General features: G+C 39.8%; 1 protein-coding gene across 6 annotated transcripts in view; it reads left to right on the top strand.

Moving 5' to 3' along the window:
• The window catches only part of LOC132397313 (MOB kinase activator 2), a 186,506-nt gene that overhangs the window by 125,625 nt on the left and 35,722 nt on the right, over window positions 1–25,159 (top strand). The window contains exon 1 of one of the 6 annotated variants that reach the window (XM_059975938.1): window positions 24,149–24,301. The exons of the other annotated variants lie outside the window; for them this stretch is intronic. Coding sequence (XP_059831921.1) covers window positions 24,195–24,301 — 107 coding nt within the window. The 5' untranslated portion in view covers window positions 24,149–24,194. Of the gene's footprint in view, window positions 1–24,148; window positions 24,302–25,159 lie in introns of those variants that run through there. 6 annotated transcript variants of the gene reach the window in all.

Genomic DNA, 25,159 nt, shown 5'->3' with positions numbered 1-25,159 from the left:
GAGCTTCATAATATTTTGTTTACAACTAAGTACATGTTTATATAGTAAATTTTCCTACTCTAACTTATGTAGGTATTTTCTTAAAATTCTCTGAAAAAACCTAGCGTGATTAAAAATTAAATTTGCTTTTTCCATATTGCTCACTGTCCATTTTTCTCTGAGTAGTCCAGCCCTGATACAAGCTATTACTATTCTGTAAATATTCAAAAGTAGAAAATGCAGAATAGCAAAAGGAAACAAAGGTAGGGATAATTTTTGAAATGACAAATTGAAAATATTTTTGAACCAAAAACAGAAAATGTAGGAAATGTTTATCAGGCAAGGCAGCTTCTATAGAGGATGTGGACAAAACAGTGCCCTGAGTCTTGTTTTCCCTCTGAGTATTTTCTTGGACTCTGAGTATTGCCAGCGGTTTTTGTGTCTGATTTCTAGCATCTGCAGTTCCTTTCGTTTGCTTTTCAAAATGATGGATTTTTTTTAGGAAACTAAAGTCAGAATCACAGCTTGGAACATTGAATCAAGCAATTGCAATTGTGGATCTAGTAAATTGCTCATGAAGGGACTTTGGGCAAATGAGCTGTGATTGAAGTACCTTTTGGAATCAGCAGATTGGTAATGTTCCCCAAGTGGTTTGGGGATTGTTACGAATGTGGAGCAACTCTGAGGGGCCGAAGTCGCCCCCTCCTTTTTGAGAATCGCAAGATCACTATTATTTCGGGTCTGAGACCCAGGAAATGAGAGAGATACACAGCATGTCTGGAAATAAGAGAGAGACACAGAGAATACACAACCAGGTGGAATGTCTCCTGACATAAGCGGAACGGAACCACTGATTACTGCCATTGTCTCTTGGAGAAGGAATTGTGTATTGAGTACTGTACTATTCATTGAAACCCCTCAGGGGACAACCAGAGTGGTCTGGTTGAGGGATTGCATCATCCCAACCTGATTGACATCTGAGACCCCGTGAGTGAGGATAAAAGAGGGGTCTGGGGAACAGCCCTTCAGACGCACCAGGAGAAACGTTAGAAATCCAGTGACAGTGTTTTATAGCGAAAGCCGGTGGGAGCTTGTGTGCGTCCTCCCTTGCCTGGGTGGCGGGCTCATCACGGAAGAACGGTTCAACTAAAGGAGAGGTCACACTTGAACGGCCACAAAACGGGACACCGACAGATCAAAATCCATAAAGGAAAGTCGGCAAGTTTTTCTCTTTTTCTCTCTCTCTCTCCAACAATTGCAACACAGCGATAAACAAACGACGGCAGCCTGTATGAACTGAAGCGAACGTTATATTTCCATTGGACAATTCATTATCCCCTAGACAACGATAGAGCTTATTTCTTATTGATTATTATTATTATACCGGCACTTTTAGGTTTAGTATTGATGACGTATGTTATCTGTATATTTGCATTGATATTATTTTTGTGTATTTTTACTAATAAATACTGTTAAAAATAGTATCACCAGACTCCAACGGACGTCTCTATCTTTGCTGGTAAGTAACCCAGTTACAGGTTCGTAACAGGATATACAGATCAGAATGCTTATAGATCTGAGTCCTGTATCTTTACAGGATGATGTATCCTACATCAACGACTGCACTGGCGCTGCCTTTTGCATGCATGCTGAGCTCGTCGACTTCATTAAATTTGCCTCCAACTTTCACCCTGCCCTCACATTTACCTGGTCCATTTCCAACACCTCCCTCCCCTTTCTTGATCTTTCTGTCTCCATCTCTGGAGATGGCCCATCAACTAATATCTACTGTAAACCTACAGACTCTCACAGCTACCTGGACTACTCCTCTTCCCACCCTGTCTCTTGCAAAAAGGCTATCCCCTTCTCACAATTCCTCCGTCTCCGCCGCATCTGCTCTCAGGATGAGGCTTTTCATTCCAGGACGAAGGAGGTGTCTTCCTTTTTTAAACAAAGGGGCTTCCCTTCGTCCACCATCAACTCTGCTCTCAAACGCATCTCTCCCATTTCCTGCACATCTGCCCTCACCCCATCCACCCGCCACCCCACTCAGGATAGGGTTCCCCTTGTCCTTACCTACCACCCCACCAGCCTCCAGGTCCAACGTATAATTCTCCGTAACTTCTGCCACCTCCAACGGGATTCCACTACCAAACACATTTTCCCCTCCCCCCCCGGTTTTCGCAGGGATCGCTCCCTACTCGACTCCCTTGTCCACTCGTCCCCCCATCCCTTCCCACCGATTTCCCTCCTGGCACTTATCCTTGTAAATGGAACAAGTGCTACACCTGCCCTTACACTTCCTCCCTCACCACCATCCAGGGCCCCAGGCAGTCCTTCCAGCTGAGGCGACACTTCATCTGTGAGTCGGCTGGTGTGGTATACTGCATCCGGTGCTCCCGGTGTGGCCTTTTATATATTGGTGAGACCCGACGCAGTCTGGGAGACCGTTTCGCTGAACACCTACGCACTGTCCGCCAGAAAAAGCAGTATCTCCCAGTGGCCACACATTTTAATTCCACGTCCCATTCCCATTCTGATAAGTCTATCCATGGCCTCCTCTATTGTCAAAATGAATCCAAACTCAGGTTGGAGGAACAACACCTTATATACCGGCTGGGTAGCCTCCAACCTGATGACATGAACATTGACTTTTCTAACTTTCATTAATGCCCCTGTAACGTTCTCCTTCGCGTGTACTGATAACGTCGAATTTAACGTCGAGATAAACCACATTCAATGAGAACCAGATCGCAGTAAGATTAACCATTTACTGTTCACTCTTCACATTAACATATGGTGAAAACTGTTGATAAAACAATACAAGATTGATACAGTATTCCTTCCTTAATATCACATTTCAAGTGTAAATACTTGCAAAGGTGACTATAACTACATTACACTAAGGTGCAGTATACAGGGAGAGTTTACCTGCTCCATTGACTACTTTAAATACACTTCCATGCAAACTATCCGCGACTCTTTAACTAACGAAAGCATAAACATTATCTACCGTCGTTACTTCTAACAGGATCGGCATTAACATCTTAGTTCAATATATCGATTATCTATTAACTTACAGCATTGCTCTCACTGTGATTTCTCATGCCTGCAAACAACTTCTGCTCAGGTGAGCCTCGTGGAAAGCCCCCACCCTCGCGCTAATTTCAAACCGGTATTTTCCCACAAGACGCGGCGAAACCGGATGTGACGTCATCGCATACCGATATATTTTACATGCAATGAATATACTTTAAACACTTCTAATTCTAACTAGAAAATACTATTGAATGAATTACTAAGCGAAAATATTATAAACTAAATAACTGTCGTAAAGACAGCACAGCCCCTCCTCCCCTTCTTTCCCCATCCCTGATATATTTAGTTGTTTGCCTGTTCTCCATCTCCCTCTGGTGCTTCCCCCCACTCCTTTCTTTCTCCTGAGGCCTCCCGTCCCATGATCCTTTCCCTTCTCCAGCTCTGTATCACTTTCGCCAATCACCTTTCCAGCTCTTAGCTTCATCCCACCCCCTTCGGTCTTCTCCTATCATTTCGCATTTCCCCCTCCCCCCACTACTTTCAAATCTCTTACTGTCTTTCCTTTCAGTTAGTCCTGACGAAGGGTCTCGGCCCGAAATGTCCACAGTGCTTCTCCCTATAGATGCTGCCTGGCCTGCTGTGTTCCACCAGCATTTTCTGTGTGTTCCTGTATCTTTAGTTATCTTTAATCAGGTGGCTCTGTGATGGTCACAGTGTGTTTGCTTTTTGCTGAAAGGTAAACTATACAGGTTTTCAGATGATTGCTTAGAGATTCCTGTTGGACTCGATGTCAGCTGACCAAGGAAATAATTTTAGACTTCAGGAAGGGGAATTGGGAGCGTATGCACTCATTGAGAGGTCAGCAGTGAAAAGCGGAGCAGCTTTAAGATCCTGGACCTCCACGTCTTGGACAGTCAGTCCTGGGCTCAACATATTGATGCGGTACAAAGAACGCACACCCTTCCTCCACTCCAAAGGAAACAAAACCAGCTTATCCAGTCTCCCTTGTAAATGAACATTGAAGATTGGGCAGCGTCCTATTGAATCTCCTTTTTACCCTTTCCATATGAATCATGGCCTCAGTATAGTGTGCCATTTTCCAAAGTTGGATCATAACTTCCCTGCCTTTGTATGAAGGCAAGTATCCCTCATCAACTGTATCTGCCCACACCTTCAGTTTGGGCACCATGGTCCTTTTATTTCTCAACACAGCTTATGGCATTGCCATTCATTGTGTGTGTCCCACCCTTATCCATTTGCCATTGTTCTGCTCATCTTACTATCTGATCAGCATCATCCTGTACCCTACAAATAAACTTCAGAATCAACGATGTTATCAATTTTTGTTTCATTTCTAAAGTTATTAATTGTATGTGGATTGCAAATGCATTTAACAAGCAACAAGGATCCCAGAGCCTGTTTCTATGGTTTACTAGTGGTCACGTACATTTTAATATTCAACTCTTCATCATTACCCTCTACCTTCCTATTATCTAGTCAATTTGTAAACTTGGCCTGGAGCCTTGGGTTGGGACTGTTCAAATTTTATTTGCCAACCAAAGCTGCGAATGAAGCTCAGAAATATAAACGGATAACCCTGGCATAGTTGTCACATTGTCATTGATATCAAAACATTGCAGGTTTATGTCTTGTATTGGAGGTGTAGTACTGAAACTGTGGCATTGTTAAAGACGCTGTCATTCAGATCAGACAAATAGATTCTGCTTTTCTGGGTAAAGCATTCCATGGCCCTAACAAAAGAAGAGAACAGTCGTTTTGTGTTCTGAGCAATGGGAGGATCAAATATTCTGGTAAAAATGTTGGCAGTACTGGAAATGAATTGTGTGCAATTGTGTATGATTTCTGAAGTTATCAGATGAATACTGGAAAGCAGCTTCAAATTATTTGTTTAAACACTCTTTAATGGCATTTTATGCTGTTTTAAAGCAATTGACATTTTTTTCTCAATTGTAAGGTATTTATTAACTTGATACTTTGAGGATCATAAATTCAGTTGAATATGATGTGCTAAACTATTTGCACAAGCAACTTTGAGGAGTATTTGACATTTACACATAATAACTGGAATTGTTGGTATCGTATGGTTCTGGTTGCCTTTCAGATTGATTGGTAATGTATTCCAGGATAATTTCAATTTATCGGACCATATTTTTTACTTTCCCAGGATCTGCACCTTCAGAGATCTTGAAGAACTGATTTCCAGTGTACTTTGTTTACATGTTTTCGTGAAATGTTGCAGTGGTAGTCTCTTTTTCTACAATGTAATTCTAGTCCTGGTTACAAAATGCAGCAACACAATCTTAATTGGTGTTAACTTTATCAGGATGTCAGCAAATATTTTTGAGTATTGTCCTTGATTTTGTCTTGATTACAGTCACTAGTTAACCATCTGTTCAGATTCTTCTTCCATTTGACCTCCCTGTCACATGGTCTGTGTCCTTAGAGCATTTTTTTGAGTTTTAAAAGAAATTTTGAAATGGTATCACTAATGTTAATCTGTGAAACTAGGAAGAGAGTAATTTTTATGCCAATATTTTCAATGTATTTTTAATACAGTTGTCTGGATAATATTGAACGTTTGAGTTAGAATCTGGTTCCTTTTGAGATCTTTGCAGTTTGAGAACAGAGGGGCTTTGTGAATAGTGGGCTGTTGGCTTAAGTTTGTGGACAAGGTCCCTCCTAGTTTTCAGAGTCGAAGCCAGGCTGGCTGCACAGAGCACATATGATCAGCTCAAGCATGCAACAATTGGTGTAAGGCTTGAGTCACTAAATTGGTAAATTAAGCTGCACAATGGGAACCACTGTTCGTCTGTGATAGGTTAAACTTCAAGAATTGAACTCATTTCCTGTAAAAGACTACCTTCTGCCAACTTTACAGCCAACAATAGCTCTTTCAAAATATAACATTTAACTGGTATTCTCAGTTTTTGTAGTAGCTTTTATTTCTGGCCATTTTAGCTTGGAGTGCATTGGAAATGCTTGATTTTTTTTTGTTTACAAGAGCCTTGTGTTGAAGTATTCCAGGGATTTCTGACACGCAAAGTTAATTTGCCAAAGCAAGCAGAATACCAGTGGGCGTATTTATTTTTACTGGTATTGAGGTCACAAGGATCCTGTAAGTTTGGTGAAAAGATTATTTTGTTCCAACTTAATGAAATCTCCAAATACTGATTTAATGTTCTCTTTAACTTCTGGATTTTTTTTATATCAGACTTGACACATGATTTTTATCCTTCCCCAGTCAAAAATGGGAGTGTTCACCATTACTAACAGAACACATATCAAAATATCAATACTGAAGTTACACAATCATGTCACAGTAGTTTAGGTACTTAAGCGTTTTTAAATGAAGTTCTTTTGAGAATTTTGTTCGTTTTACAAATGATTTATGACATCATATTTTTGATGCTCTAAATATTGTAAGCAGGCTTGATTGTTGTTCTTGGCAAAGATAAAACCTGTAAGGCATGTACACATCCCAACTAGTACCAGATAAATATATTAACCAATTTCTGGAACGTCTGTTTGCTTTCTGTGCATAATGTCTTCACCAACTATTTGTTCTTGATGAAGGTGGGGGAATATCAGGTGTACATGGATTGCAGTGTTAGCGTTTAATCTCAAAACCAAGTTACAGTATTGTACATTACGTGCAAGCTATCTTTTCCCTTACTAAAAGGCTGTTTCCGAATGTCCCCAACTGGAGATTTGGGTACACTAGGAAAATTCATGATTTGTAGAGCTCACTTTGGACTGACCATCCGATACCTTGGAGCGTCATCCTTATCAACTGCTCCAAGTAGTCAGGTTAAGGCCTTTTGTAACGGATTCAGATTTATTATCACTGATATGCCATGAAACTTGTTTATTTGCAGCAACAGTACAGTGCAAGACATAATATTACAAAAATACAGCGCATAAGAGGAATAGTGGGATAGTCTTCATGTACCATTCAAAAATCTGGTTAAGCGGAAGAAGCTGTTCCAAAACCATTGAATATAGGTCTTCAGGGTCCTTTACTTCTGCTGCAGTGTTAATAATAAGAAGAGAGCATGTTCCAGATGATGTGGGTCTTAAATGAAGAATGCCCCCGATGGTGAGGGGGGTTGTGCCCATGATTAAGCTGGCTTCTTTCACTCCTACCTATTGAACTCAGGCGATGTATCAGGTTGTATCAGGCAGTGATGCAACCAGTCAAAATGCTCCCCTTGGTACATCTGTAGAAATTTGCTAGAGTCTTGGTGAACTAGCAAGTCTCCTGAAACACCCAATGAAATATAGCCAGTGGTGTGCTGCCTTCATGATTGCATGAATGTATTGAGCCAAGGATAGATCCTCTTTTGATGCCCAGAAACCTGAAACTGTTCACCCTTTCCACCGCTGACCCCTTAAAAAGGAATGGTGTGTGGTCTCCCAACTTCCCTTTCCTGAAGCTCACAATCACTTCCTTGGTCTTTTTGTTGTAACAGCACTCAGCCAGCCAATCTTTCTCACTTCTATATACCAATTCATTGCTGTTGGAGATTCTGCCAAACAGTGGTGTCATTGGCAAATTTATAGATGGGATGTTGAGCTGTTACTAGCCACACAGTCATGAGTGTAGATAGTAGAGTAGTGGGCTAAGCACATCCTTGAGTGTGCCTGTGTTGATTGACACCAAGGGGGGACTGTTATTACCAGTCTGCACTGACCTTGGTCACACTGAGGAAGTCAAGGATCCAATTACAGGGGAAGTACAGAGATACCAGTTTTGAAGCCTACTGATTAATAGTGAGGGGGTGATGGTGTTGAATGCTGAACTGTAATTGATAAACAGCAGCCTTACATGTGTATTGCTGTTGCCTGGATGGTCCAAAGCCCAATGCAGTGCTGGGGAGATAGTGGTTGCTGTAGACTTGTGGTGGTAGGCAATTTGCAGTAGATCCAGGTCAATGCTCAGGGAGGAGTTAATTCTAGCCATGACCATTCTCTCAAAGCACTTCACAGCAGATGTGAGTGCTGCTGGGCAATAGTCATTGAGGAAGTTCACCCTACTCTTCTTGGGAACTGGTATGATTGATGCCTTTTTGAAGCAGGTGGGGACCTCTGACTGCAGCAGTGGAGGTTGAAGATGTCCTTGAACACTCTAGCCAGTTGTTCACATGGGTTTTCAATACCCTACTAGATACACTTTCAAGGCCTGTCACTTTGCAAGTATTTACCTTCTTGAAGGATGTTCTGATGTTGGACTCCAAGACAGAGATCACAGCGTTGCCAGATACTTTGGGTATTCACACAGATGTAGGTTTATTCTTCCTATCAAAAGTGTGCATAAAATCTGTTGATCTCATTGAGGAGCAAAGTGTCATTGACATTTATGCTGTTAGTTTTTGCCTTGATGATTGTGATGACTTGCAAACCCTGCTGCAGCTGTCATGCATCCAGTTGTGTGTCTGAATTTGTGTGCATTTGCATTTTCACACTCATAATAGCCTCCCAAAGCTCATATCTGAACCTCTTGAAGCTTTCAGGATTGCCATTCTTGAACATCACAGATGCAGTCCTCAGCAAACTGCGAGTCTCCTGGTTCAGTCAGGGCTTCTGGTTTGGGTATGTTCTCAGAGACACACATTCATCCACACAGGTCCTGATGAAGTCACTCCAGATTGTAGCATATTCATTTGGATCTGAAGATGAATTCCTGAATTTCACAAATTCAAAACAGTCCTGAAAGCGTTCATTTGTCTACCTTGACCTTACCTTGTGCGGTCCTCACCACTAGTGTTATCTTTGTCATAGTTTTCTATCCTTTTGTGAGGTGCTGTCTCTGCAAGCTTTTAATGGAAAGCATTTAATAAAGGCTGGAAACAGGGCAGATAGCATCTGCAGAAAGTACAACAGAATTAAGATTTCAGGTCCAAGACCATTTTTTCTATAACTTTCAATTTTGACAGCAGGGCCAACTATGCCATCGGTTCTTAAACTCTGCTCCCATATGTCACGACCAGTAATGGTTTTGTCGTCTACAATTTATTAGCCACTGGCCACTCAAACCTGGCAATTATCCTTGGCCACATGGCCTGAATCTTGCTAGAGAAACAAGAGGTGCTGCCTTGCTCAGAAAGGTGAGTGGCCAGCAGTTCAAAGCTCCTTTGCTATAGAAAAAGATAAATTAAAAATTTGATCTGGAAAATTGGAATAGAATATAAATATTGTCCTTAAAATTTAAGTTAAAAGTTAACTGAAAACCACTAAGATATGCACATTGTCATGATTATAAAATGAGCATGCAGTTTATTCAGAAATAATCTGGGAGGCTGAATTCAGCTTCCTTTCTCTCGAAAAACAAGTTTGTCTCATTTGTAGATCATAGTCATCTCAAATTCTAATATGTTTGCCAGAAACATAGAACCATAACACAGTGGTTGTCATTAGTTATACTTCCAAAATTAATACCAGTAATTTGAAAGTTCATCATTGCTTTTGGAATTTTTTTTTAAGTCAGCTCTCTACCCTTTTTGAAAGTGTACTTGTTTGGAATATACTGTGCTATCACTTAATCCAAAATGTTAACAAAGATACGTGCTCACATGTTGTATGCACTCTTGCTCACCCATTTGTTATGCTTTTAAATTGTGAGTTAGACAGCTAAGAATGGGCATCATGTATCAATGGAGGCTGAATGCAATGAGGAGAGAATAGGGGAAAAAGCAAAATAAAAATCTGTCTAGCTACATGGGACAATCCTTTATTGTTTCTATGGGGAGGTTGATTAAGACACTAATTTTGCATATTTTTAATGAAGCCATAATATAAATGTATGAGATTTTACAAATACAGTGGATTTCTCTATTTGAAACTAGGAAGAAAATAGGCTGACAATTATGATTAAAATCTTACTATACAATAGTATCAAACTTCAAAATATTTAATTATGTACTTGGAGCAAGCTGACTTTAACATTAACACGCTAGCAAATGGAAAACTAAAGGTTCCAGGAGAGCTGAGACTGAATGTAATAGAATCTAGAGCAAGAAACAGTCTGCATCTGTGGCAGGAAAGGAGTTGGCAGCTTTCAGGTCATGCACTCTCAGGACTTGATTGGTTCAGGGTTTAAAACTGAAATGTCCAAGACTCCTGCACCTCCTGCCTGAGAAGAGAGGGAGATGGGTCAAAAGCAGGCCGACTGGATGGGTTCAGGTTGGGGATCTGGGCTGACACAGAGAAGCAGGCTGAACACCAATTTGCTTTCTGCTCTCAAGCCTCAACTCTTTAATCAGCACACAGTAGTGAGGCTGAACATCAGTTTGTTTCTGCTCTTGCGCCTTGACAGTTTAATCTGGCCTGAAGTCCATCCAGCATTGGCTGTACCTTTATTCTTGAGAGTCAGATGTACTAAATCCTTCAGGAGATTATAAAATTGCTAGGTCTCACTACCAGTCACAGACCTCCAGCCAGAATAAATCCCAGGAACCACTACCCTCTGTCTTCTCTGGTCAAGCTAATTCTGAATATGAAATTCTTCAGAAGACTATAGCAAGTGACATGATTTTCCTTTAACAAATCCATGGCAACTTCCTCTAATCAATTCTCTCATTTGTGTGAATTCTGTATCTGACTCGGAAAAGTTCCCTGAAAGAGCAAGAAATGTGCCAGATCCTTGTATTCTAATGTAAATACACCTGGCATTGCTGTTTCATGGGTTTTGTGATTCCATTTGTTCAAACTACTTTTGGCATTTTGTCCTCCAGTTTGTAATGTAGCATCTATCTACTAGCAAGCAGGATTTCAGATGTGTAATTGGTTGTAATCAACTGTTGGTGAAAGTCTTCTGTGAAAGTCCCAATCCTGCTTCTTCCATCTCTAGCCTCTTGTCCCAGCCTGACTCCTTGTACATATGTTAAAACTGATGGATTTTAATTGTTTCCATTTGGTGACTTTGCATGTTTTATTTGTTTCTATCTTACGATGCAGACTTCCTGAACATGCCTTGATATTTTTTTCCTTGTTACTGAAGATGAAAGGCCAAAGATTAAAAAAATAACCAAAGTTGATCATCATGATAACATGGCTGTCAAAGAGCCACATGTTTGCATGAGTGCTTTGAGAATCAGCCAGCCAAAGGCTAACAAGTCCAGGCACATACATGTGTTAGTGGAATTGCAGCAAATGTTTAGATCTGAGGATCTGACACTTTTTATTTCCAATGAAGGATTTCTTAAGCAACAAATTAAATATTGCATTTTACAGCATATGTCATTTTGACCATCTACGAACTATTGTTTCTTGTTGCATTTGGTATGGTCACCCACACCTTTTTATGTTCAGTGGATTCTGGTTAATCAGGGCAGCCACTTATTTGGGACAATTCTTAAAGAACAAAAGCTAATCAAGAAAATAGCTGGGATTTCCTTCTTTCATTTGGGTCGCTGTGCTGCCTAATTAACGCAGGAGACTGGTGCCAAGCAGTTTCTGACTAGTGTCAGTCATGTGTACGTCATCGTGTGCAGATTTTCAAAGGTGACAGTTTGTGTGTGTGGTCAAAAGCAGTGATTTTAGTCACTGATGGTGAGAAATAAGCAGCAAGACAACTCAGAACTGTTTTACTCCCTGTGGCTTCAAGCATTCCGGCTTGGAGAAATGATTGTGAGTGAAAATGAAACTATTTCACTACTTCAGGAAGTAAGCAACAAAGAAGAATTTCAAGGTAACAACAATCATTTTGAATGTTACATTGAAATGAAGATTGAGGATGCAACAATTTCTAAGTAGTGTCACTTGTGTTGCCGTTAGAAACTACACAGCACAAAGTGAATATATTTTAAATTAAAAAGCAGTGATTTTTGACACAACTTCATGCAGGAAGGCAATGAAGGCAGTCCATCATCTGTACTCTGTATCTGTGCTGATTTTGTTCATTTACAGGCAATCAAAAGAACACAGCTGTGTACACTGTATGAATTCCTCTGTGAATAACAATTAGGAAATAATAGTCTTATAGTATTAATAATATTGGTAGTGTTCTAGTTTGTACTGTATTTCATTTAAATACATAAATTTTTTACTCAGTTAAACAATAGATTTTTGGAAAAAATATTTCTATGAAACTTTGACTAATTGTGGCAGTTGCTAATTGGGCCAAAATGTACCAGTCCTGATGTGTCCCAATTAACTGGAACTCATCGTAGTCATGAAACTTTCTCTCAGTAGCTCTTACTCCACTGCATGATTCATCACTCCTATGTCTAATCCTTTTCCTGACACGTTGATGAACCTAGCATGCATGTTCCCCACCAAGGATAAATATTTGCTGGTTACTTCATTCTTTTTCTGCTTTCCCCAGTAACTAAGTAGACTCTTGTAAAACAAATCACACCTCCAGTTTTTACATTTATTATCACTGATGAGAAATTGTTGCTTTAGATCAATTTCAGTTGATCAGCACATTTTGTGCAGCATGTTCATTTAACCTGATACCTTTTTACATTCATGCAACTTTAGAAGTCAAATCGGCACAGTTCTTGGGCTTCACTGGAAGCCAGTAACTTTCAGTAATAGTAAGTTCAGTCTGATTATTCTTCAGATCGTTCTGATATTTTGAGTATCATTTTTATACTTAGTAGAAAATCCTTCCCACTCTATGGTGCACTGTTGAATATTTTAGTACTTGCTCCATAACATTTTGTACTGGTTACATAGAAGGATTGTGCCCTATCAAAGTGCTGTCTAATGGAGATGGGAATTGCAGTGCTTAGTGAGGGTGAAATATTTTGGAAGTTGCCTTTTGGGTTAAATGTTTTCTGGTCAAAACTACACAATACTGATGTTGATTTTAATGAAGATGATAATGTGTGGTGTCTTCCCAAATTTAAGCCACACACTATAACTTGGGTAACTACTGTACTCGTCTAACATATGTAATAGGGAGATGGCAGAAACAATAGGCCATTACAGGTGACACCCGCTTTATGAATGTTCGCTTTATGCCACTTTGCTTTTCCAAAAGACCTACATTAGTGACCTGTTTTCGCATTACAAAGAGGATTTTCGCTTTTACGAAATTTTTCCCCCATATAAATTAATGGTTTTTTGCTTTATGCCATTTTGGCTTAAGAAAGATTTCATAGGAACGCTCTACATTTGTAAAAACCTGTATTTAGCTTTGTATTTAATGGGTGGATGTGATGTTGGAAGAGAAAGTAATGCATTTGAAATAGGAGGAGGTATTAACTACCTAGCCAAATTCAATAGATGAAATAACTACCGTAAATTCCGGACTATAAGCTGCTACTTTTTTCCCACGCTTTGAACACTGCGGCCTATACTACGGTGCGGCTAATGCATGTTTTTTTTTCATGCTGCCAAAAACATTTTGCCTCGTAACAGTAGACCAATAAAACTGATGAGTAGTTCACAGAGGTCCAATGAAATTATACGATAAATTAAGCGCACTTTCACAATTAAATTATTGTAAATCAGTCATTTGTACTCACCCTCATCAACATGGAAAACACTCGAAGAAAAGCATATGATGCAGCTTTTAAGTTAAAGGCGATCAATCTGGCGGTTGAAGAAAGAAATCGAGCTGCTGCACATAATCTTGGCATAAATAAATCGATGTTGAGACGGTGGAGACGCCAGCGTGAAGAACTGAGTCAATGCAAAAAGACGACAAAAGCTTTCAGAGGTAATCATAGCAGATGGCCCGAACTTGAAAACTTTCTTGAAGACTGGGTTAACACACAGAGAGCAGGCGGCCGCGGTGTTTCCACCGTGCAGATCAGACTGAAGGCTAAAGCAATCGCCACCAAAATGAAAATCGAAGATTTTAGAGGTGGGCCATTGTGGTGTTTTAGATTTATGAGACGAAAAGGCCTGTCCGTCAGGGTACGCACGACTCTGTCAGCAGCTCCCTCCCGACCACGAGGAAAAACTTGCTAACTTCCGCACATTCACTCAAACAAAGATAGCGGAGAATTCCATCGGGCCAGATGATATCATAAATATGGATGAAGTACCTTTGACGTTTGACCTGCCTCTCACTCGGACTGTTAATAAAAAAGGTGACTCGTCCATCACACTGAAAACAAGTGGCCATGAGAGAACGCATTTTACTTGTGTTCTGAGCTGCACAGCATCCGGACTAAAGCTTCCACTGATGGTGATTTTTTAAGCGGCTGAAAATGAAAGTTCAGTGAAAGCTGCTATCAAGAGTACAAACTCAATTCCAGCTGTGATTCCTGGGGGCACCACGAAGTATTTGCAGCCACTGGACATCAGCGTGAACCGGGCATTTAAAGTGGCGCTGCGCGTTGAGTGGGAGGCTTGGATGACGAGTGGCGAGAAATCCTTTACCAAAACAGGACGCATGCGAAGAGCATCTTTAACTCAAGTCTGCCAGTGGATCCTAAATGTGTGGAGCCGTGTCACAACATCCACCATCACCCAGCGGGTTTCGAAAGGCTGGACTGCTGCTTGATGAAGAGGACCGCGTGCACTCAAGTGAGAGCGACAACGAAGAGACTGAAGTGAGTGACGAGATCCTGAGGTTTTATTCAATTCGGACACTGAAGGACTTTGATGGTTTTAGTGCGCAGGAGGAAGATGAAGAAGGCGATCAATAACTTTTCCTGGTAGGCTGCAGTATATATATTTTTTTTTACCAGTCGTTAGGAGATATTGGAATGTTGTTCGTGCACTGTTCAGTAAAAAAGTATACACAACGTAATTTGTGTGTTACCGATAAGTATGTATATTTAAAAGTAGCTGTGTTACAGGCACTATTTGAAAAAAAGCATTTGCAATATATATTTGTTTATGTTACCATACGGATTTAATTAAAAGTTAAAAAATCCTCACGTGTAATATCTTTCTGTGTAAATTTCTCATATTACAACGTGGGACACCTGCGGCTTAAAATCCGGTGCGGCTTGTACAAGTACAAAATTGATTTTCTTTCTAAAATTAGAGCCTGCGGCTTTTAATCAGGTGCGCTGTGTAGTCCGGAATCTACGGTAGTTTAGATGAATTGCATCCATGCATTTGAAAAGAATCCAAGGAAGATATAGCAGAGGCAAAGTTAATGAATATGGTCTAGCGAATGCAGAGTTGAGGTGACTGAAAGGATCAGTTGCGAGCTTCAGGACAAAGCTAAAAGTGCAGGAAAAGAGTTACCAGTGGAAGGAGGTGAGAGGTGCTCTTGAAAAGTACTACTGCTCACAATATATCAAGGCTGTAAAAACAAAAAAAAACTTGAATATTAGGGTTTATTTCTTGAAAGAAAGAACTGAAAAATAATTTTATTGCTAAAACTGTTTGCGACTTGCATAGTGCTGCACACAGTTTTCAGTCATTGGGGAAAAAAGAGCAGAGAAGGTATATGAGGTATATGCTAGAAAGAGCATATAGTACTAAGAAATGATAAAGAAAGTGAGAAAAGATGGCTGAGGACTGATCAAGAGTTTTGATGGATAGAATACAGTGATGGTTTCCACATGCGGGAAAGAACATAAATGTGTAAATAGAGGCTCTCATTATAAGATAGTCACTGAGAAATCCAGAAGGGAATACATTAACAAATCCTCAACGGCTCATTGAAGTAAGAAGATGGAATTTACCTCAGGAAAAAAATAATAAAGATGCATTTAATGGGAGGCTAGACTAGGGAGAATACAAGGAATAAGGGAATAAGAGTGTTGTGCTGAAAGATTTAGCTAGGGAATGGAGGTTTACTGAAAAAGTTAGCCAAATTATGCAGTTTTCTGCTGTTGTCTGATGTAGCTTAGGTGTGATCTATTATAGGCTAATAAATAGACCATAGACCAGGAACAATCCCTTCAGCCCACAATGTTGTGTCAAACCAACTAAATTACTAGTCAAATGACCAACTAAACAAATCCTTTCTGCATACACAACGTCCATTTCTGTCTATTTCCCTCACATTCGTGTGCCAATCTAAATATCTTGTAAAATCCCCAATGTTTCTGTCTCTACTAAGATCCCAGGCAGTGCATTCCAAGCACTTGCCACTCTGTTTAAAATAAACTCCTCTACCCCCTCCTCCACTTCTTTGAACTTGCCCTCTTTCACCTTAAATGCATGCCCTCTGGTATTAGACATCTCAACTCTGGGGAAAAGATTCTGTTTGTCTACTCTATGCTTCTCAAACTCTTATAAACCTCTAACAAGTTCTCCCTTCAACCTCTGCTGCTCCACATAAAACAACCCAAGTTTGTCCAACCTCTTGCTATAGTTTATATCTAATCCAGGCACTATTCTGGTAAACCTCATCTGCACCTCTCTCTAAAGCTTCAACATCTTTCCTGCAGTAAGGCGACCAGAACTGTATGCAATACTCTAGAAGCAACCAAACTAAAATTCTATAAAGCTGCAACATAACTTCCTGACAATTGAACTAAATGCTTTGACTAATAAAGACAAGCATGTCGTATGCCTTCCTAAATACCCCGTCAACTTGCAGGGAGCTACCACCTCCTTGTCCCACTACTATCCCACAATTTCTGTCATTTTCTAATCCCAGCCAACCTAACACAAGATTTGACTTTATACTTCCCCATATTGACTGTAATATCTACTTAGTAAGTGCCTGTGTTGCTCTATCATCTTCCCTTTCTTTACCTAATATACCTACATATACAGCTACCTGACAAAACTGGTCAACTATTCCACACTCACCAGAACATATAAATTATAATACACTTCTATCAACAGATCAGGTCTTCTTAAATGCTTAAATTTCAAACTCTGCAATATCGAGGCATAATCTGAGCAGATCACGACTCTATTTGGCATAACTTGTTCATCCCATTGCAGGCTAATGATAATGGCCATAAATTCTACTGTACAGACAAGACAACCCATCTGTCAGCCTTTTACCCACCTCAACATTAAACTGGGGGTAAATATCCCTAAGCCTTTCCAGTTTCTAACTGGGTCCTTAGAACTATCTGTAAAAATAGGCAAAAAGGAAAAATACTGCTGCTGTAAATGATCAGAAACCCTCTCACCACCCACAAGACACTGCCTTGATGTTACTGCAGTAACATCAAATCTAAACCCACATCCTGGAAATTTCCAGGATGGAACTCCTGGTCCAGCCACAGTTTGACTTATCTGCAAATCCCCAAGACCACACTCCTGCACGTATTCCCTAATTATCTGCCCGAAACATAGAACATTACAGCACAGAAACAGGCCTTTTGGCCCTTCTTGGCTGTGCCGAACCATTTTTCTGCCTAGTCCCACTGACCTGCACCTGGACTATATAAGATGCCGAACTTTAAATAACTTGAAAGCCTGTTTCATGGAAAGGAGGTCTGCTGTCACTGCGTTCAGGTTAGCGCTACCTTCGCCACAGGGATCATCACGTGCAGGCGCTTCTCGGAAATGGTGCAAGGCTTAAGAGGAGCTCGCAAACCTTCAGGAGGGTTTGCCCGGTTTGAAAACATAACAGTCGGAGACCATAACAGTCCATTAGAGAAATGGAGACTATGCAGGTCCGAATTCATCTACAGAAGTCTGAGAGGCAGCCAGTTTTTTCACCTTATGACTAAGGACTAATGACTGATGGGACTAACGGAACTATCAAATTGCTGCACTTGCGAAAAATAAAAGGAGGAAAAAGGAAAAGTTGTTTGGTCATTGAGTGGAATCCGGTTAAAAAACCTTCGGGTAGGTGCATTCAATCTCTTTCAAGTGGGGAAGCTGCACATGTTCAAAGAAGAACAAGAACTCCTACTTGACAGTGAAATTCACCAACTCTGCTGGTATATTCCCAACGATTCATTAAAACTGAATTAATCAAATGGGATATTTCTTCCCCCCCCCACAGTACAGAATGCAAGGCTCAATTTTTCTTTCAGTAGGTCAAGAGGTGTCTCGCTTAGTTCAAGTCACAGGGCATCTCTTGGTGTGGTCCAGAATGCTCCATTACAGGTTCTAAGTTCACTAGCCTGTAGAACACCTAACCTATATAAAATTGAACAAACTTATTAAAGCGTGACTAATTGTCAATAAATACCCCTAATAACTCCCCAAACATACCTAGCCACACAGCATGTAAAGTTAATGACCTGCTTACATTTATTCTCCAAAAACTGTGTGTTCTCCAAGTAAGTCTCACATCCAGCTGCAGCCCCAATTATTTAAACATAGGAACCCTAGATAGCAAACAGCCATACAGAGTAAAGTGAATACCAACCTATGTTTCTGAGTAAGAACCATATATTTTGACTTAAACAGAAATTTTAAAACTCCAGTCCAAAGACCATTTTTCTATTGTTGATAACACTGATTGCACAGACCTTTTCACATAACACAGTATTACAACCCCTTTTCCCATTATCAGCATATAAAACCAAACCGCCTGTCCTGTGCTCTGTGCAGTTGGTCTTTAAAAATCCCTCCACATGTCGAATGAGGACTTGCTCAAAAACAGCTGTTCCCAATTAATCTTTCAAGTTCCTTAAGCTCTCATAATTTGCTCTGCTGCAATTAAATACTGTCTCGTGAGGTTTATATTTATCGTTATCTATAGCTGTCTTAAAACTTAAGGAGTTATGGTCACTGTTCCCTAACTGCTCCCTCACTGAAAGGTCAGTCACCCAGCTAGGCTGATTACCCAACACCAGGGTAATGAAAAAAAATGATATTATTACCAGATTAAAAAGAAATTAGATTTCTCAAATTGAGTTTGCTTCACACTGAATTTCTAAATGGTAAGCAAATTTTTCAAAACTTCATCTTCACTGATGTGGGTGCACAATTGGTTCATTTATGCAAAAAAATTACTGTACAGGCCTGAGGTTCTGAAATCTAATAATATTGAGGATAGTAACAGATACCATGTGGATGTGGACTGAGGAAATGAACAAATATGTAGTAGAGGAAAATGAATTAATAAATTTGAAAGGATGGAAGGAGAAAGATTATGCTTGTTCAGAACCAGATTTATCATCACTTACTTTGGTGTGAAATTTGTTGTTTTACAGCAGCAGTAGAGTGCAAAATCTTAAATTTACTATAAATTACAAAATTAAACAATACAAAAAAATGACAATATTATGAGTTTCAACTGCAAGAAAGCAGAGAGTGGGAGGATTTGAGAAGGGTATATGCAATCGAAAGGCTGTATAATTGATGGCACTGAGTGCAAAAGCAATGGAATTATGCGCAACAGTTTAAAAAGTACTAAAGGAATAATAGGCACAGAATTGGCTCTTTAGATTTGTGTTACTCAATTGAGGTAAACATCAGAAATGATGCCAGAGCCCTTGCACATGTACAAGAGATTAATGACTATAATGTAAAGCTGAGGACCTCATTTTTCCTCCTTGGGATTTTGGAGATAATGTTGTTTGCCTTGGAACAGATAAGTTAGATGGGGTTGCCAGTTGCCAGCTTGTACTCCTTCCCCTCCCCTACATTCTTATTCTGGCTTTCAAGTCTGGATGACAGGTCTTGGCCTGAAATGTCAACTGTATTCCTGATCATAAATGCTGCCTGACCTGTTGCATTCCTCCAGCATGGTGTGTGTTTTGCTGAAGATATTCAGCATGGGCAGAATCTCCTGTGTTTCAGATGAAGTTGCTCTAAGTCATAACTGATATTTTGAATATTTACATTAAAGAATACAGATTTCAAGTAACCAACTTAACAAGAAGATTCATTCGTAACTTTGTAAATAATTGGGAAATTGTTTTGTAATTGTCATAGGTACCGAGGTACAGTGGAAAGGCTTATTTTACGTACTGTTCATCCAAACAGTACATTTGATATAGTCCAAGGTAAAATAACAAGACAATTGTTGAATATAGGATTACAGTCACAGAAAAAGTGTGGTATGAGGTCAAGAACCTATCTTACTGTACTAGGGAACCAGTACAATATACAGTACAGTACCGGTTATAAAACTAGATGACAGCTGACCTTGTGCCTGGTGGTATGTGCTTTCAAGCTTTTGTATTCAGATGTCTAATGGGAAGTGTGAGAAGAGAGAATGTGCAGAGGGGAGGATCTTTGATTGTATAAGGAGGCAGCCAAAGCAAGGCTGGCTTCTGTGATGTGCTGAGCAGTGTTCACAACTGTCTGCAGTTTTGTGTGGATATGGGCAGAGCAGTTTTCATAGTAACCTGTGATGTATCCTGATAAGATGCTTTCCATGGTGCTCCTGGTGAGAGTCAAAGGTGACATACCATATTTCTTTAGACTCCTGAGGAAGTAGAAGCGCTAGTGAGGTTTTGTATTGGCAGTGGTGTCTATGTGGTTGGACCAGGACAGGCTCTTGGTTGTATTGTCCGAACAACCTGAAGCTTCCAAACCCTCTTGATCTCAGAACTGTTGATGGAAAATGTACACTGTCCCTCTCTCCAAAATAATTGATCAGATTTTTTGTTTTGCTGGCATTTGAGGGAAAGGTTGATGTCATTTTTGGAAGAACTTGGATAAATTTGGGGAGTGGAAGATAATTCCATAGTGTAGAGCCAGAGCCAGGAATGGAGTGAGAAAAATAAGATTTTTCCAAGAGCCAGCACAGACATGAGGGGCAGAATGTGCTGTACCACCCAGATCCTATATTCACTTGGTTCACATACAGGGGCATCTTGTTCTAAAGTTGGCTGTAGAGGAGTTCAGTCTGATTTGTATTTATTGGTGGTTTTGGAGTTGGAGGGCGTTGTACTAACCAGTCGTATTGGGTGGACTGCCTGTAAGTCTCTAAAGGATTACACCTGAATTCCAGTAACTAGAAAGTAGCACACTTAAGGGTATTGTGCCAATCGTGATGTTTATTTCATTTTTACTATTTCATGATTTGTATCAATTTGCCTTAACTTTAGACCACTGTACTGCTTAGAGCAAGTTTCTGTTGGCTTGTTTACACTGACGGGAAAGGGACTGAAAGAAGCCAGTTCATGCGTGGTTCTGTCGGAACTGCATTTTTCAAAAAAAAGTTCTGTTGCCGTTTCAACCTGTCTAGTCAAATAGCCCAGACAGATGTGAGCTTGAGCATGTCCTGGCATGATTATACTATGCATACTCTGTTCAAATGACACTGACAGTGACTCGAAGTAGAATTTCTCTTAAATGAAGTTATCCTTTTTCTTACAATCTTAATAATATAATGCATGTACATTTTCACATGATGCACACTGTAAATGTGATAACTGGAGAATCCACGTCATTTGAAATGTTGATCACAAGCTCATGAGAATTGATTAAATTATCAAAATTGCCTGTTGTGTAAACTGAACTTGACTCCAGATGCTATAAACCTTGTGACAATTATGTTCCACTTCACTTCTTGTGTTATATCACTTATTGCTGCATGCATTATTGAAATTTGAATTTGATCTTAAATCGGTATTTGTAAGGTTGTTGGGTATTTGGAATTTATCTTCATGTCTATTTTCTTATTTATTATTTATTATTTTGAGTTAATGGACTGTTCATTCTTCGGTATAATATTAATTTTCACTTCCTGCAACTGAATATCAGGAGTGCAAATTTGAGAGCATGACCTTCTGGGTTCCAGCAGTGAATTGCTGTTCATTGAAGCCTGCTGAAAAGGACAATTTGTGAGCAACTTGTAAGAATGTGATTTGGTATCAGTAATCTTCCATTATGGAATAGTTTTAAAGCTTTTTGTACTTTCATCAAAAACTACCAGTTTAAGCACTTAGTTTTACTCATGAATTTCCTCTTTGAAGGTGGCTCACAACTATCTTTTTGAGGGGAATTGGAGAGGAGCAATGAATACTGGTCTTGCATGTGATACTTACAGCTTGAAAAAAGAGTAAAAATAAAACCAAACTGCATTTACTGTAAACACAGTGTTACATTTATCTCTTTGAGAGTTTAAAAACTGCTTGTCAGACTTGTTAACAAAAAGTCACCGAGTTTTGTTTAAAGCATCTCCTTGGGTACAGAAATTGATCAAATAAATATAGTAACTTGCAACTGCAGTTACATTTTGTACCATGGAATGAAAACATTTTATTAATTACTTCTGTCAGCAGAATGACTGGTAACAATTCTGAAGTTTTTGCCTGCTGTATTAGACTCTTCAGTTTTAAACATGCTTAAGGTATTTGGCATAGAAGGTATGTCTGTAAGTGATGGTCTAGCCACTTTATTCCTTTATCATGTATAGCTTGCAATTTCACTGAAGGCAACAACCCATAATAGTGTGCTTACATTCAAACCAAGAACTTTTTAGGTGAAAAGATTTTGGGATAGTTTGGTGTCATACCCTGTATGTGTACTGGAGTATGGTGTCACTTTTCTGAATCACTCTTTGTTTTCAGACTAAAGCTAAGTTACAACAAACTGAATTTAGTTGAAGTGGTTAAAATGTTTGACGTAAAATAAAACCTTTCCTCAGTGTGTGAGAGGTTTGCTCCTGATTTCAAAATGTGTAAGTGACTGGATGAATAAGTGATCCATTTCAAACTTGTGGCTTTTTGTGCAAAGTTCCCAATGTGCAATTGAGAGAAGATGGTGAAAACTGACTGATAAAATACAATCTCTCTGTATGCAGCCAGTTTTGTATTGTTATTATATCACCTTGTACTACTGTAATGCACTAATCAATGTATGATCGTTATGCAAGACATTTTTCACTGTACCTCAGTATAGGTGATACCAATAAACCATTTTACCAATTTAGATGCTTCAGGCTATGCTTGTACATCTCATAACAGATTGACAGTAATAAAGAAAATTGTTCACTTTTTTTGAAATGAAAGAAAAAGAGAGTTATAAGGCCTGGGAAAGGGCCCTTCAACCCAACTTATCTATATCAACTAAGGTCCATATCCTTAAAGACTGGTCATCTAGTGCTGCACGTTGCTTGCCCTTTTAATTCTCTCATTTTCACACTGGCATCTCACTTTGGCACCTCTGCTACCAGGGTGAGGCTAAATACAAACTGGAGGAATAACGCCTCATTCTGACTGGGTTGTCTGCAACCCAGTGGCATGAATGTTGGATTCTCCATTTTCTGGTAGTACTCGGTCTCTCTCTGTCTCCCATTTCACTCCCTTCCTGATCCATCCTGTTCTTCCAGTACTCATTCTATTTCTTCCCCCTCCTTCACTTACTCCATATGCTATCACCCCCTTAGTTTCTCTCCCCTACATGATTCCCATCTGCCATCCCCAGTTCCCGTCTTGATTACATGCTCCACATTCCTCTCATCATCTGCAGTCCTTTGTTGCATCTAACTGACACCAACCAGCTTTGTCTTGATTTCCACTCTCTCCTCTATTTGCCTATCACCAACTCCCCCCCCCCCCCACCACTTCACCTGGATTCAATGATCCTTTGCTACCTCTTGTTCCACCCCTTCTCTGCATCCTTTTGTATTATATACACCTTTCAATGCAGATGTATTTCTACCCAATATATGGACTGTCTCTTTCCCTCTACAGATGCTACCTGACCTGTTGAGTTCCTCCAGTACCTTATTTGTTGCTCCACATTCCTGCATCAGCAGATGCTCATCTCCCTGTATACCAAGGGCTCCTAATCTTTTTTATGCCATCGAGCCTTGCCATTAACTGAGGGGTCTGTGGACCCCGGGATGGTAACCCCTGCTCTATACCTTTCCTATTCACTAATGTCTTTTGAACACGTTAACTAGACCCACTTCTACACTTCTCCAGCAACTCATTCTTAAAATGCACCATCCTCTGTTTGGGAAAAATTGCCTCTTGTGTCCCCTTTAAATCTTTACCCTTTCACCTTAAACTGTTACCTTCTAGTTTTAGACACACTTGTGCTGAGGGAAGACTAAAAATGACTGGTCAGGAGGGAGTGAGAAATTCTAGTAATGGAAGTCTAATCACACTATCAGTAGCAATGGGAGGAACATGCTGATGCAGAAGCTGGTTGCTGCTTCTTTTATCTTTTAAGTTCTCTGCAGCTGTTTTCAGCATTACGCCTGAAGTTTTCCTTCTCTTCGTAGACACTCCCTAGATTTATGGCCTGAGCTGTTGATGAAATCAATGAACTGCTTGTCCCTTCATGCCAAATCCAGGCACCTCCTGTCTGATTGGCTGAAAATGAAAGTTGTTTAAAGCGCATTGCTGATGTGAATGTGGTCTAACTAGTTTTGAGTTGTAAAGAGACAAAGGAGGTTTGAAGACTGAGAAATTACTATGGTGGGAGATCATTTAGACCATAGTGAAGACAGGTCATTGCTTGGACAGCAGAAAACAGGATTGAATTACAAGATGGTACTACAAGCTATGGGAAAAGTTCTAAGGTAGAGGGCCACTTGTCTTTTGCAAAATAATTTGTGAAAAATGGGGAAAACACAGCAAAAATTGTTATGGTTTGTGTGTTACTTCATCTGTGTCAGCTATGGACATTAGCGCTGAATTGAGCAAGTGTTTGGATGCCATTCTGTGACTTTTATTTTTACATTCATGCTGTCTTAAAAGCAGTTACTTTTTGTATAGTAAATAATTTGTAAGCAAAGTAAATCCTCCAGATTTCCTCCGTGACTCGTTTTCTACCCACATGCCAAAAAGATGTATGGGTTAGGGCTAGTAAGTTGTGGGCATGTTATATTAGTGCTAAAAGCATGGTGATACTTGTAGGCTGACCCAGCACATTGCAAATGATGACACAATTGCCATATTTCACTATACGTTTAAAAAATCTCAAATCTTTTGATTAGTGTATTATCCAAGTTTGTAGTAAAAGATAAAACTGTTTTCAAGTTCAAGATTTTTTGTTTTGACAAGTTGAAGGAATGATCCCAGAGAACAATTTAGGAGAGAAATGACACCAGTTGTGAAGTATAGGAGAAAAATTTAAATGATAGAGTATATGTTTAATTTCCCAATTTAAGTGTCGCATTGTCAAAAGTCATTTGATGAGGTCTGTACTTCTAGAGTTTTAACGTTCTCCTTTCCTCCAAAAATTAATGCTTAATCTTGTGACGTTACCTGCATTTGTGAGATTTAATGCCTGACCGGGCTGTGTTAACAACCTGTGCTTTACTGAGGCTAACGTTTAGTTAGCAATGCTCTGGAGAGTGACGAATAGACTGAAATTTAGTTTGTTCATGGCATCTATATGTTACAACTACACACGCTTTTACAGAGCCTTTGGATTC

This window comes from Hypanus sabinus, chromosome 7 (genome assembly GCF_030144855.1).
Source record: "Hypanus sabinus isolate sHypSab1 chromosome 7, sHypSab1.hap1, whole genome shotgun sequence".
Classification (NCBI taxonomy): Eukaryota; Metazoa; Chordata; class Chondrichthyes; order Myliobatiformes; family Dasyatidae; genus Hypanus; species Hypanus sabinus.
This window is presented reverse-complemented; position numbering and strand designations above follow the sequence as displayed.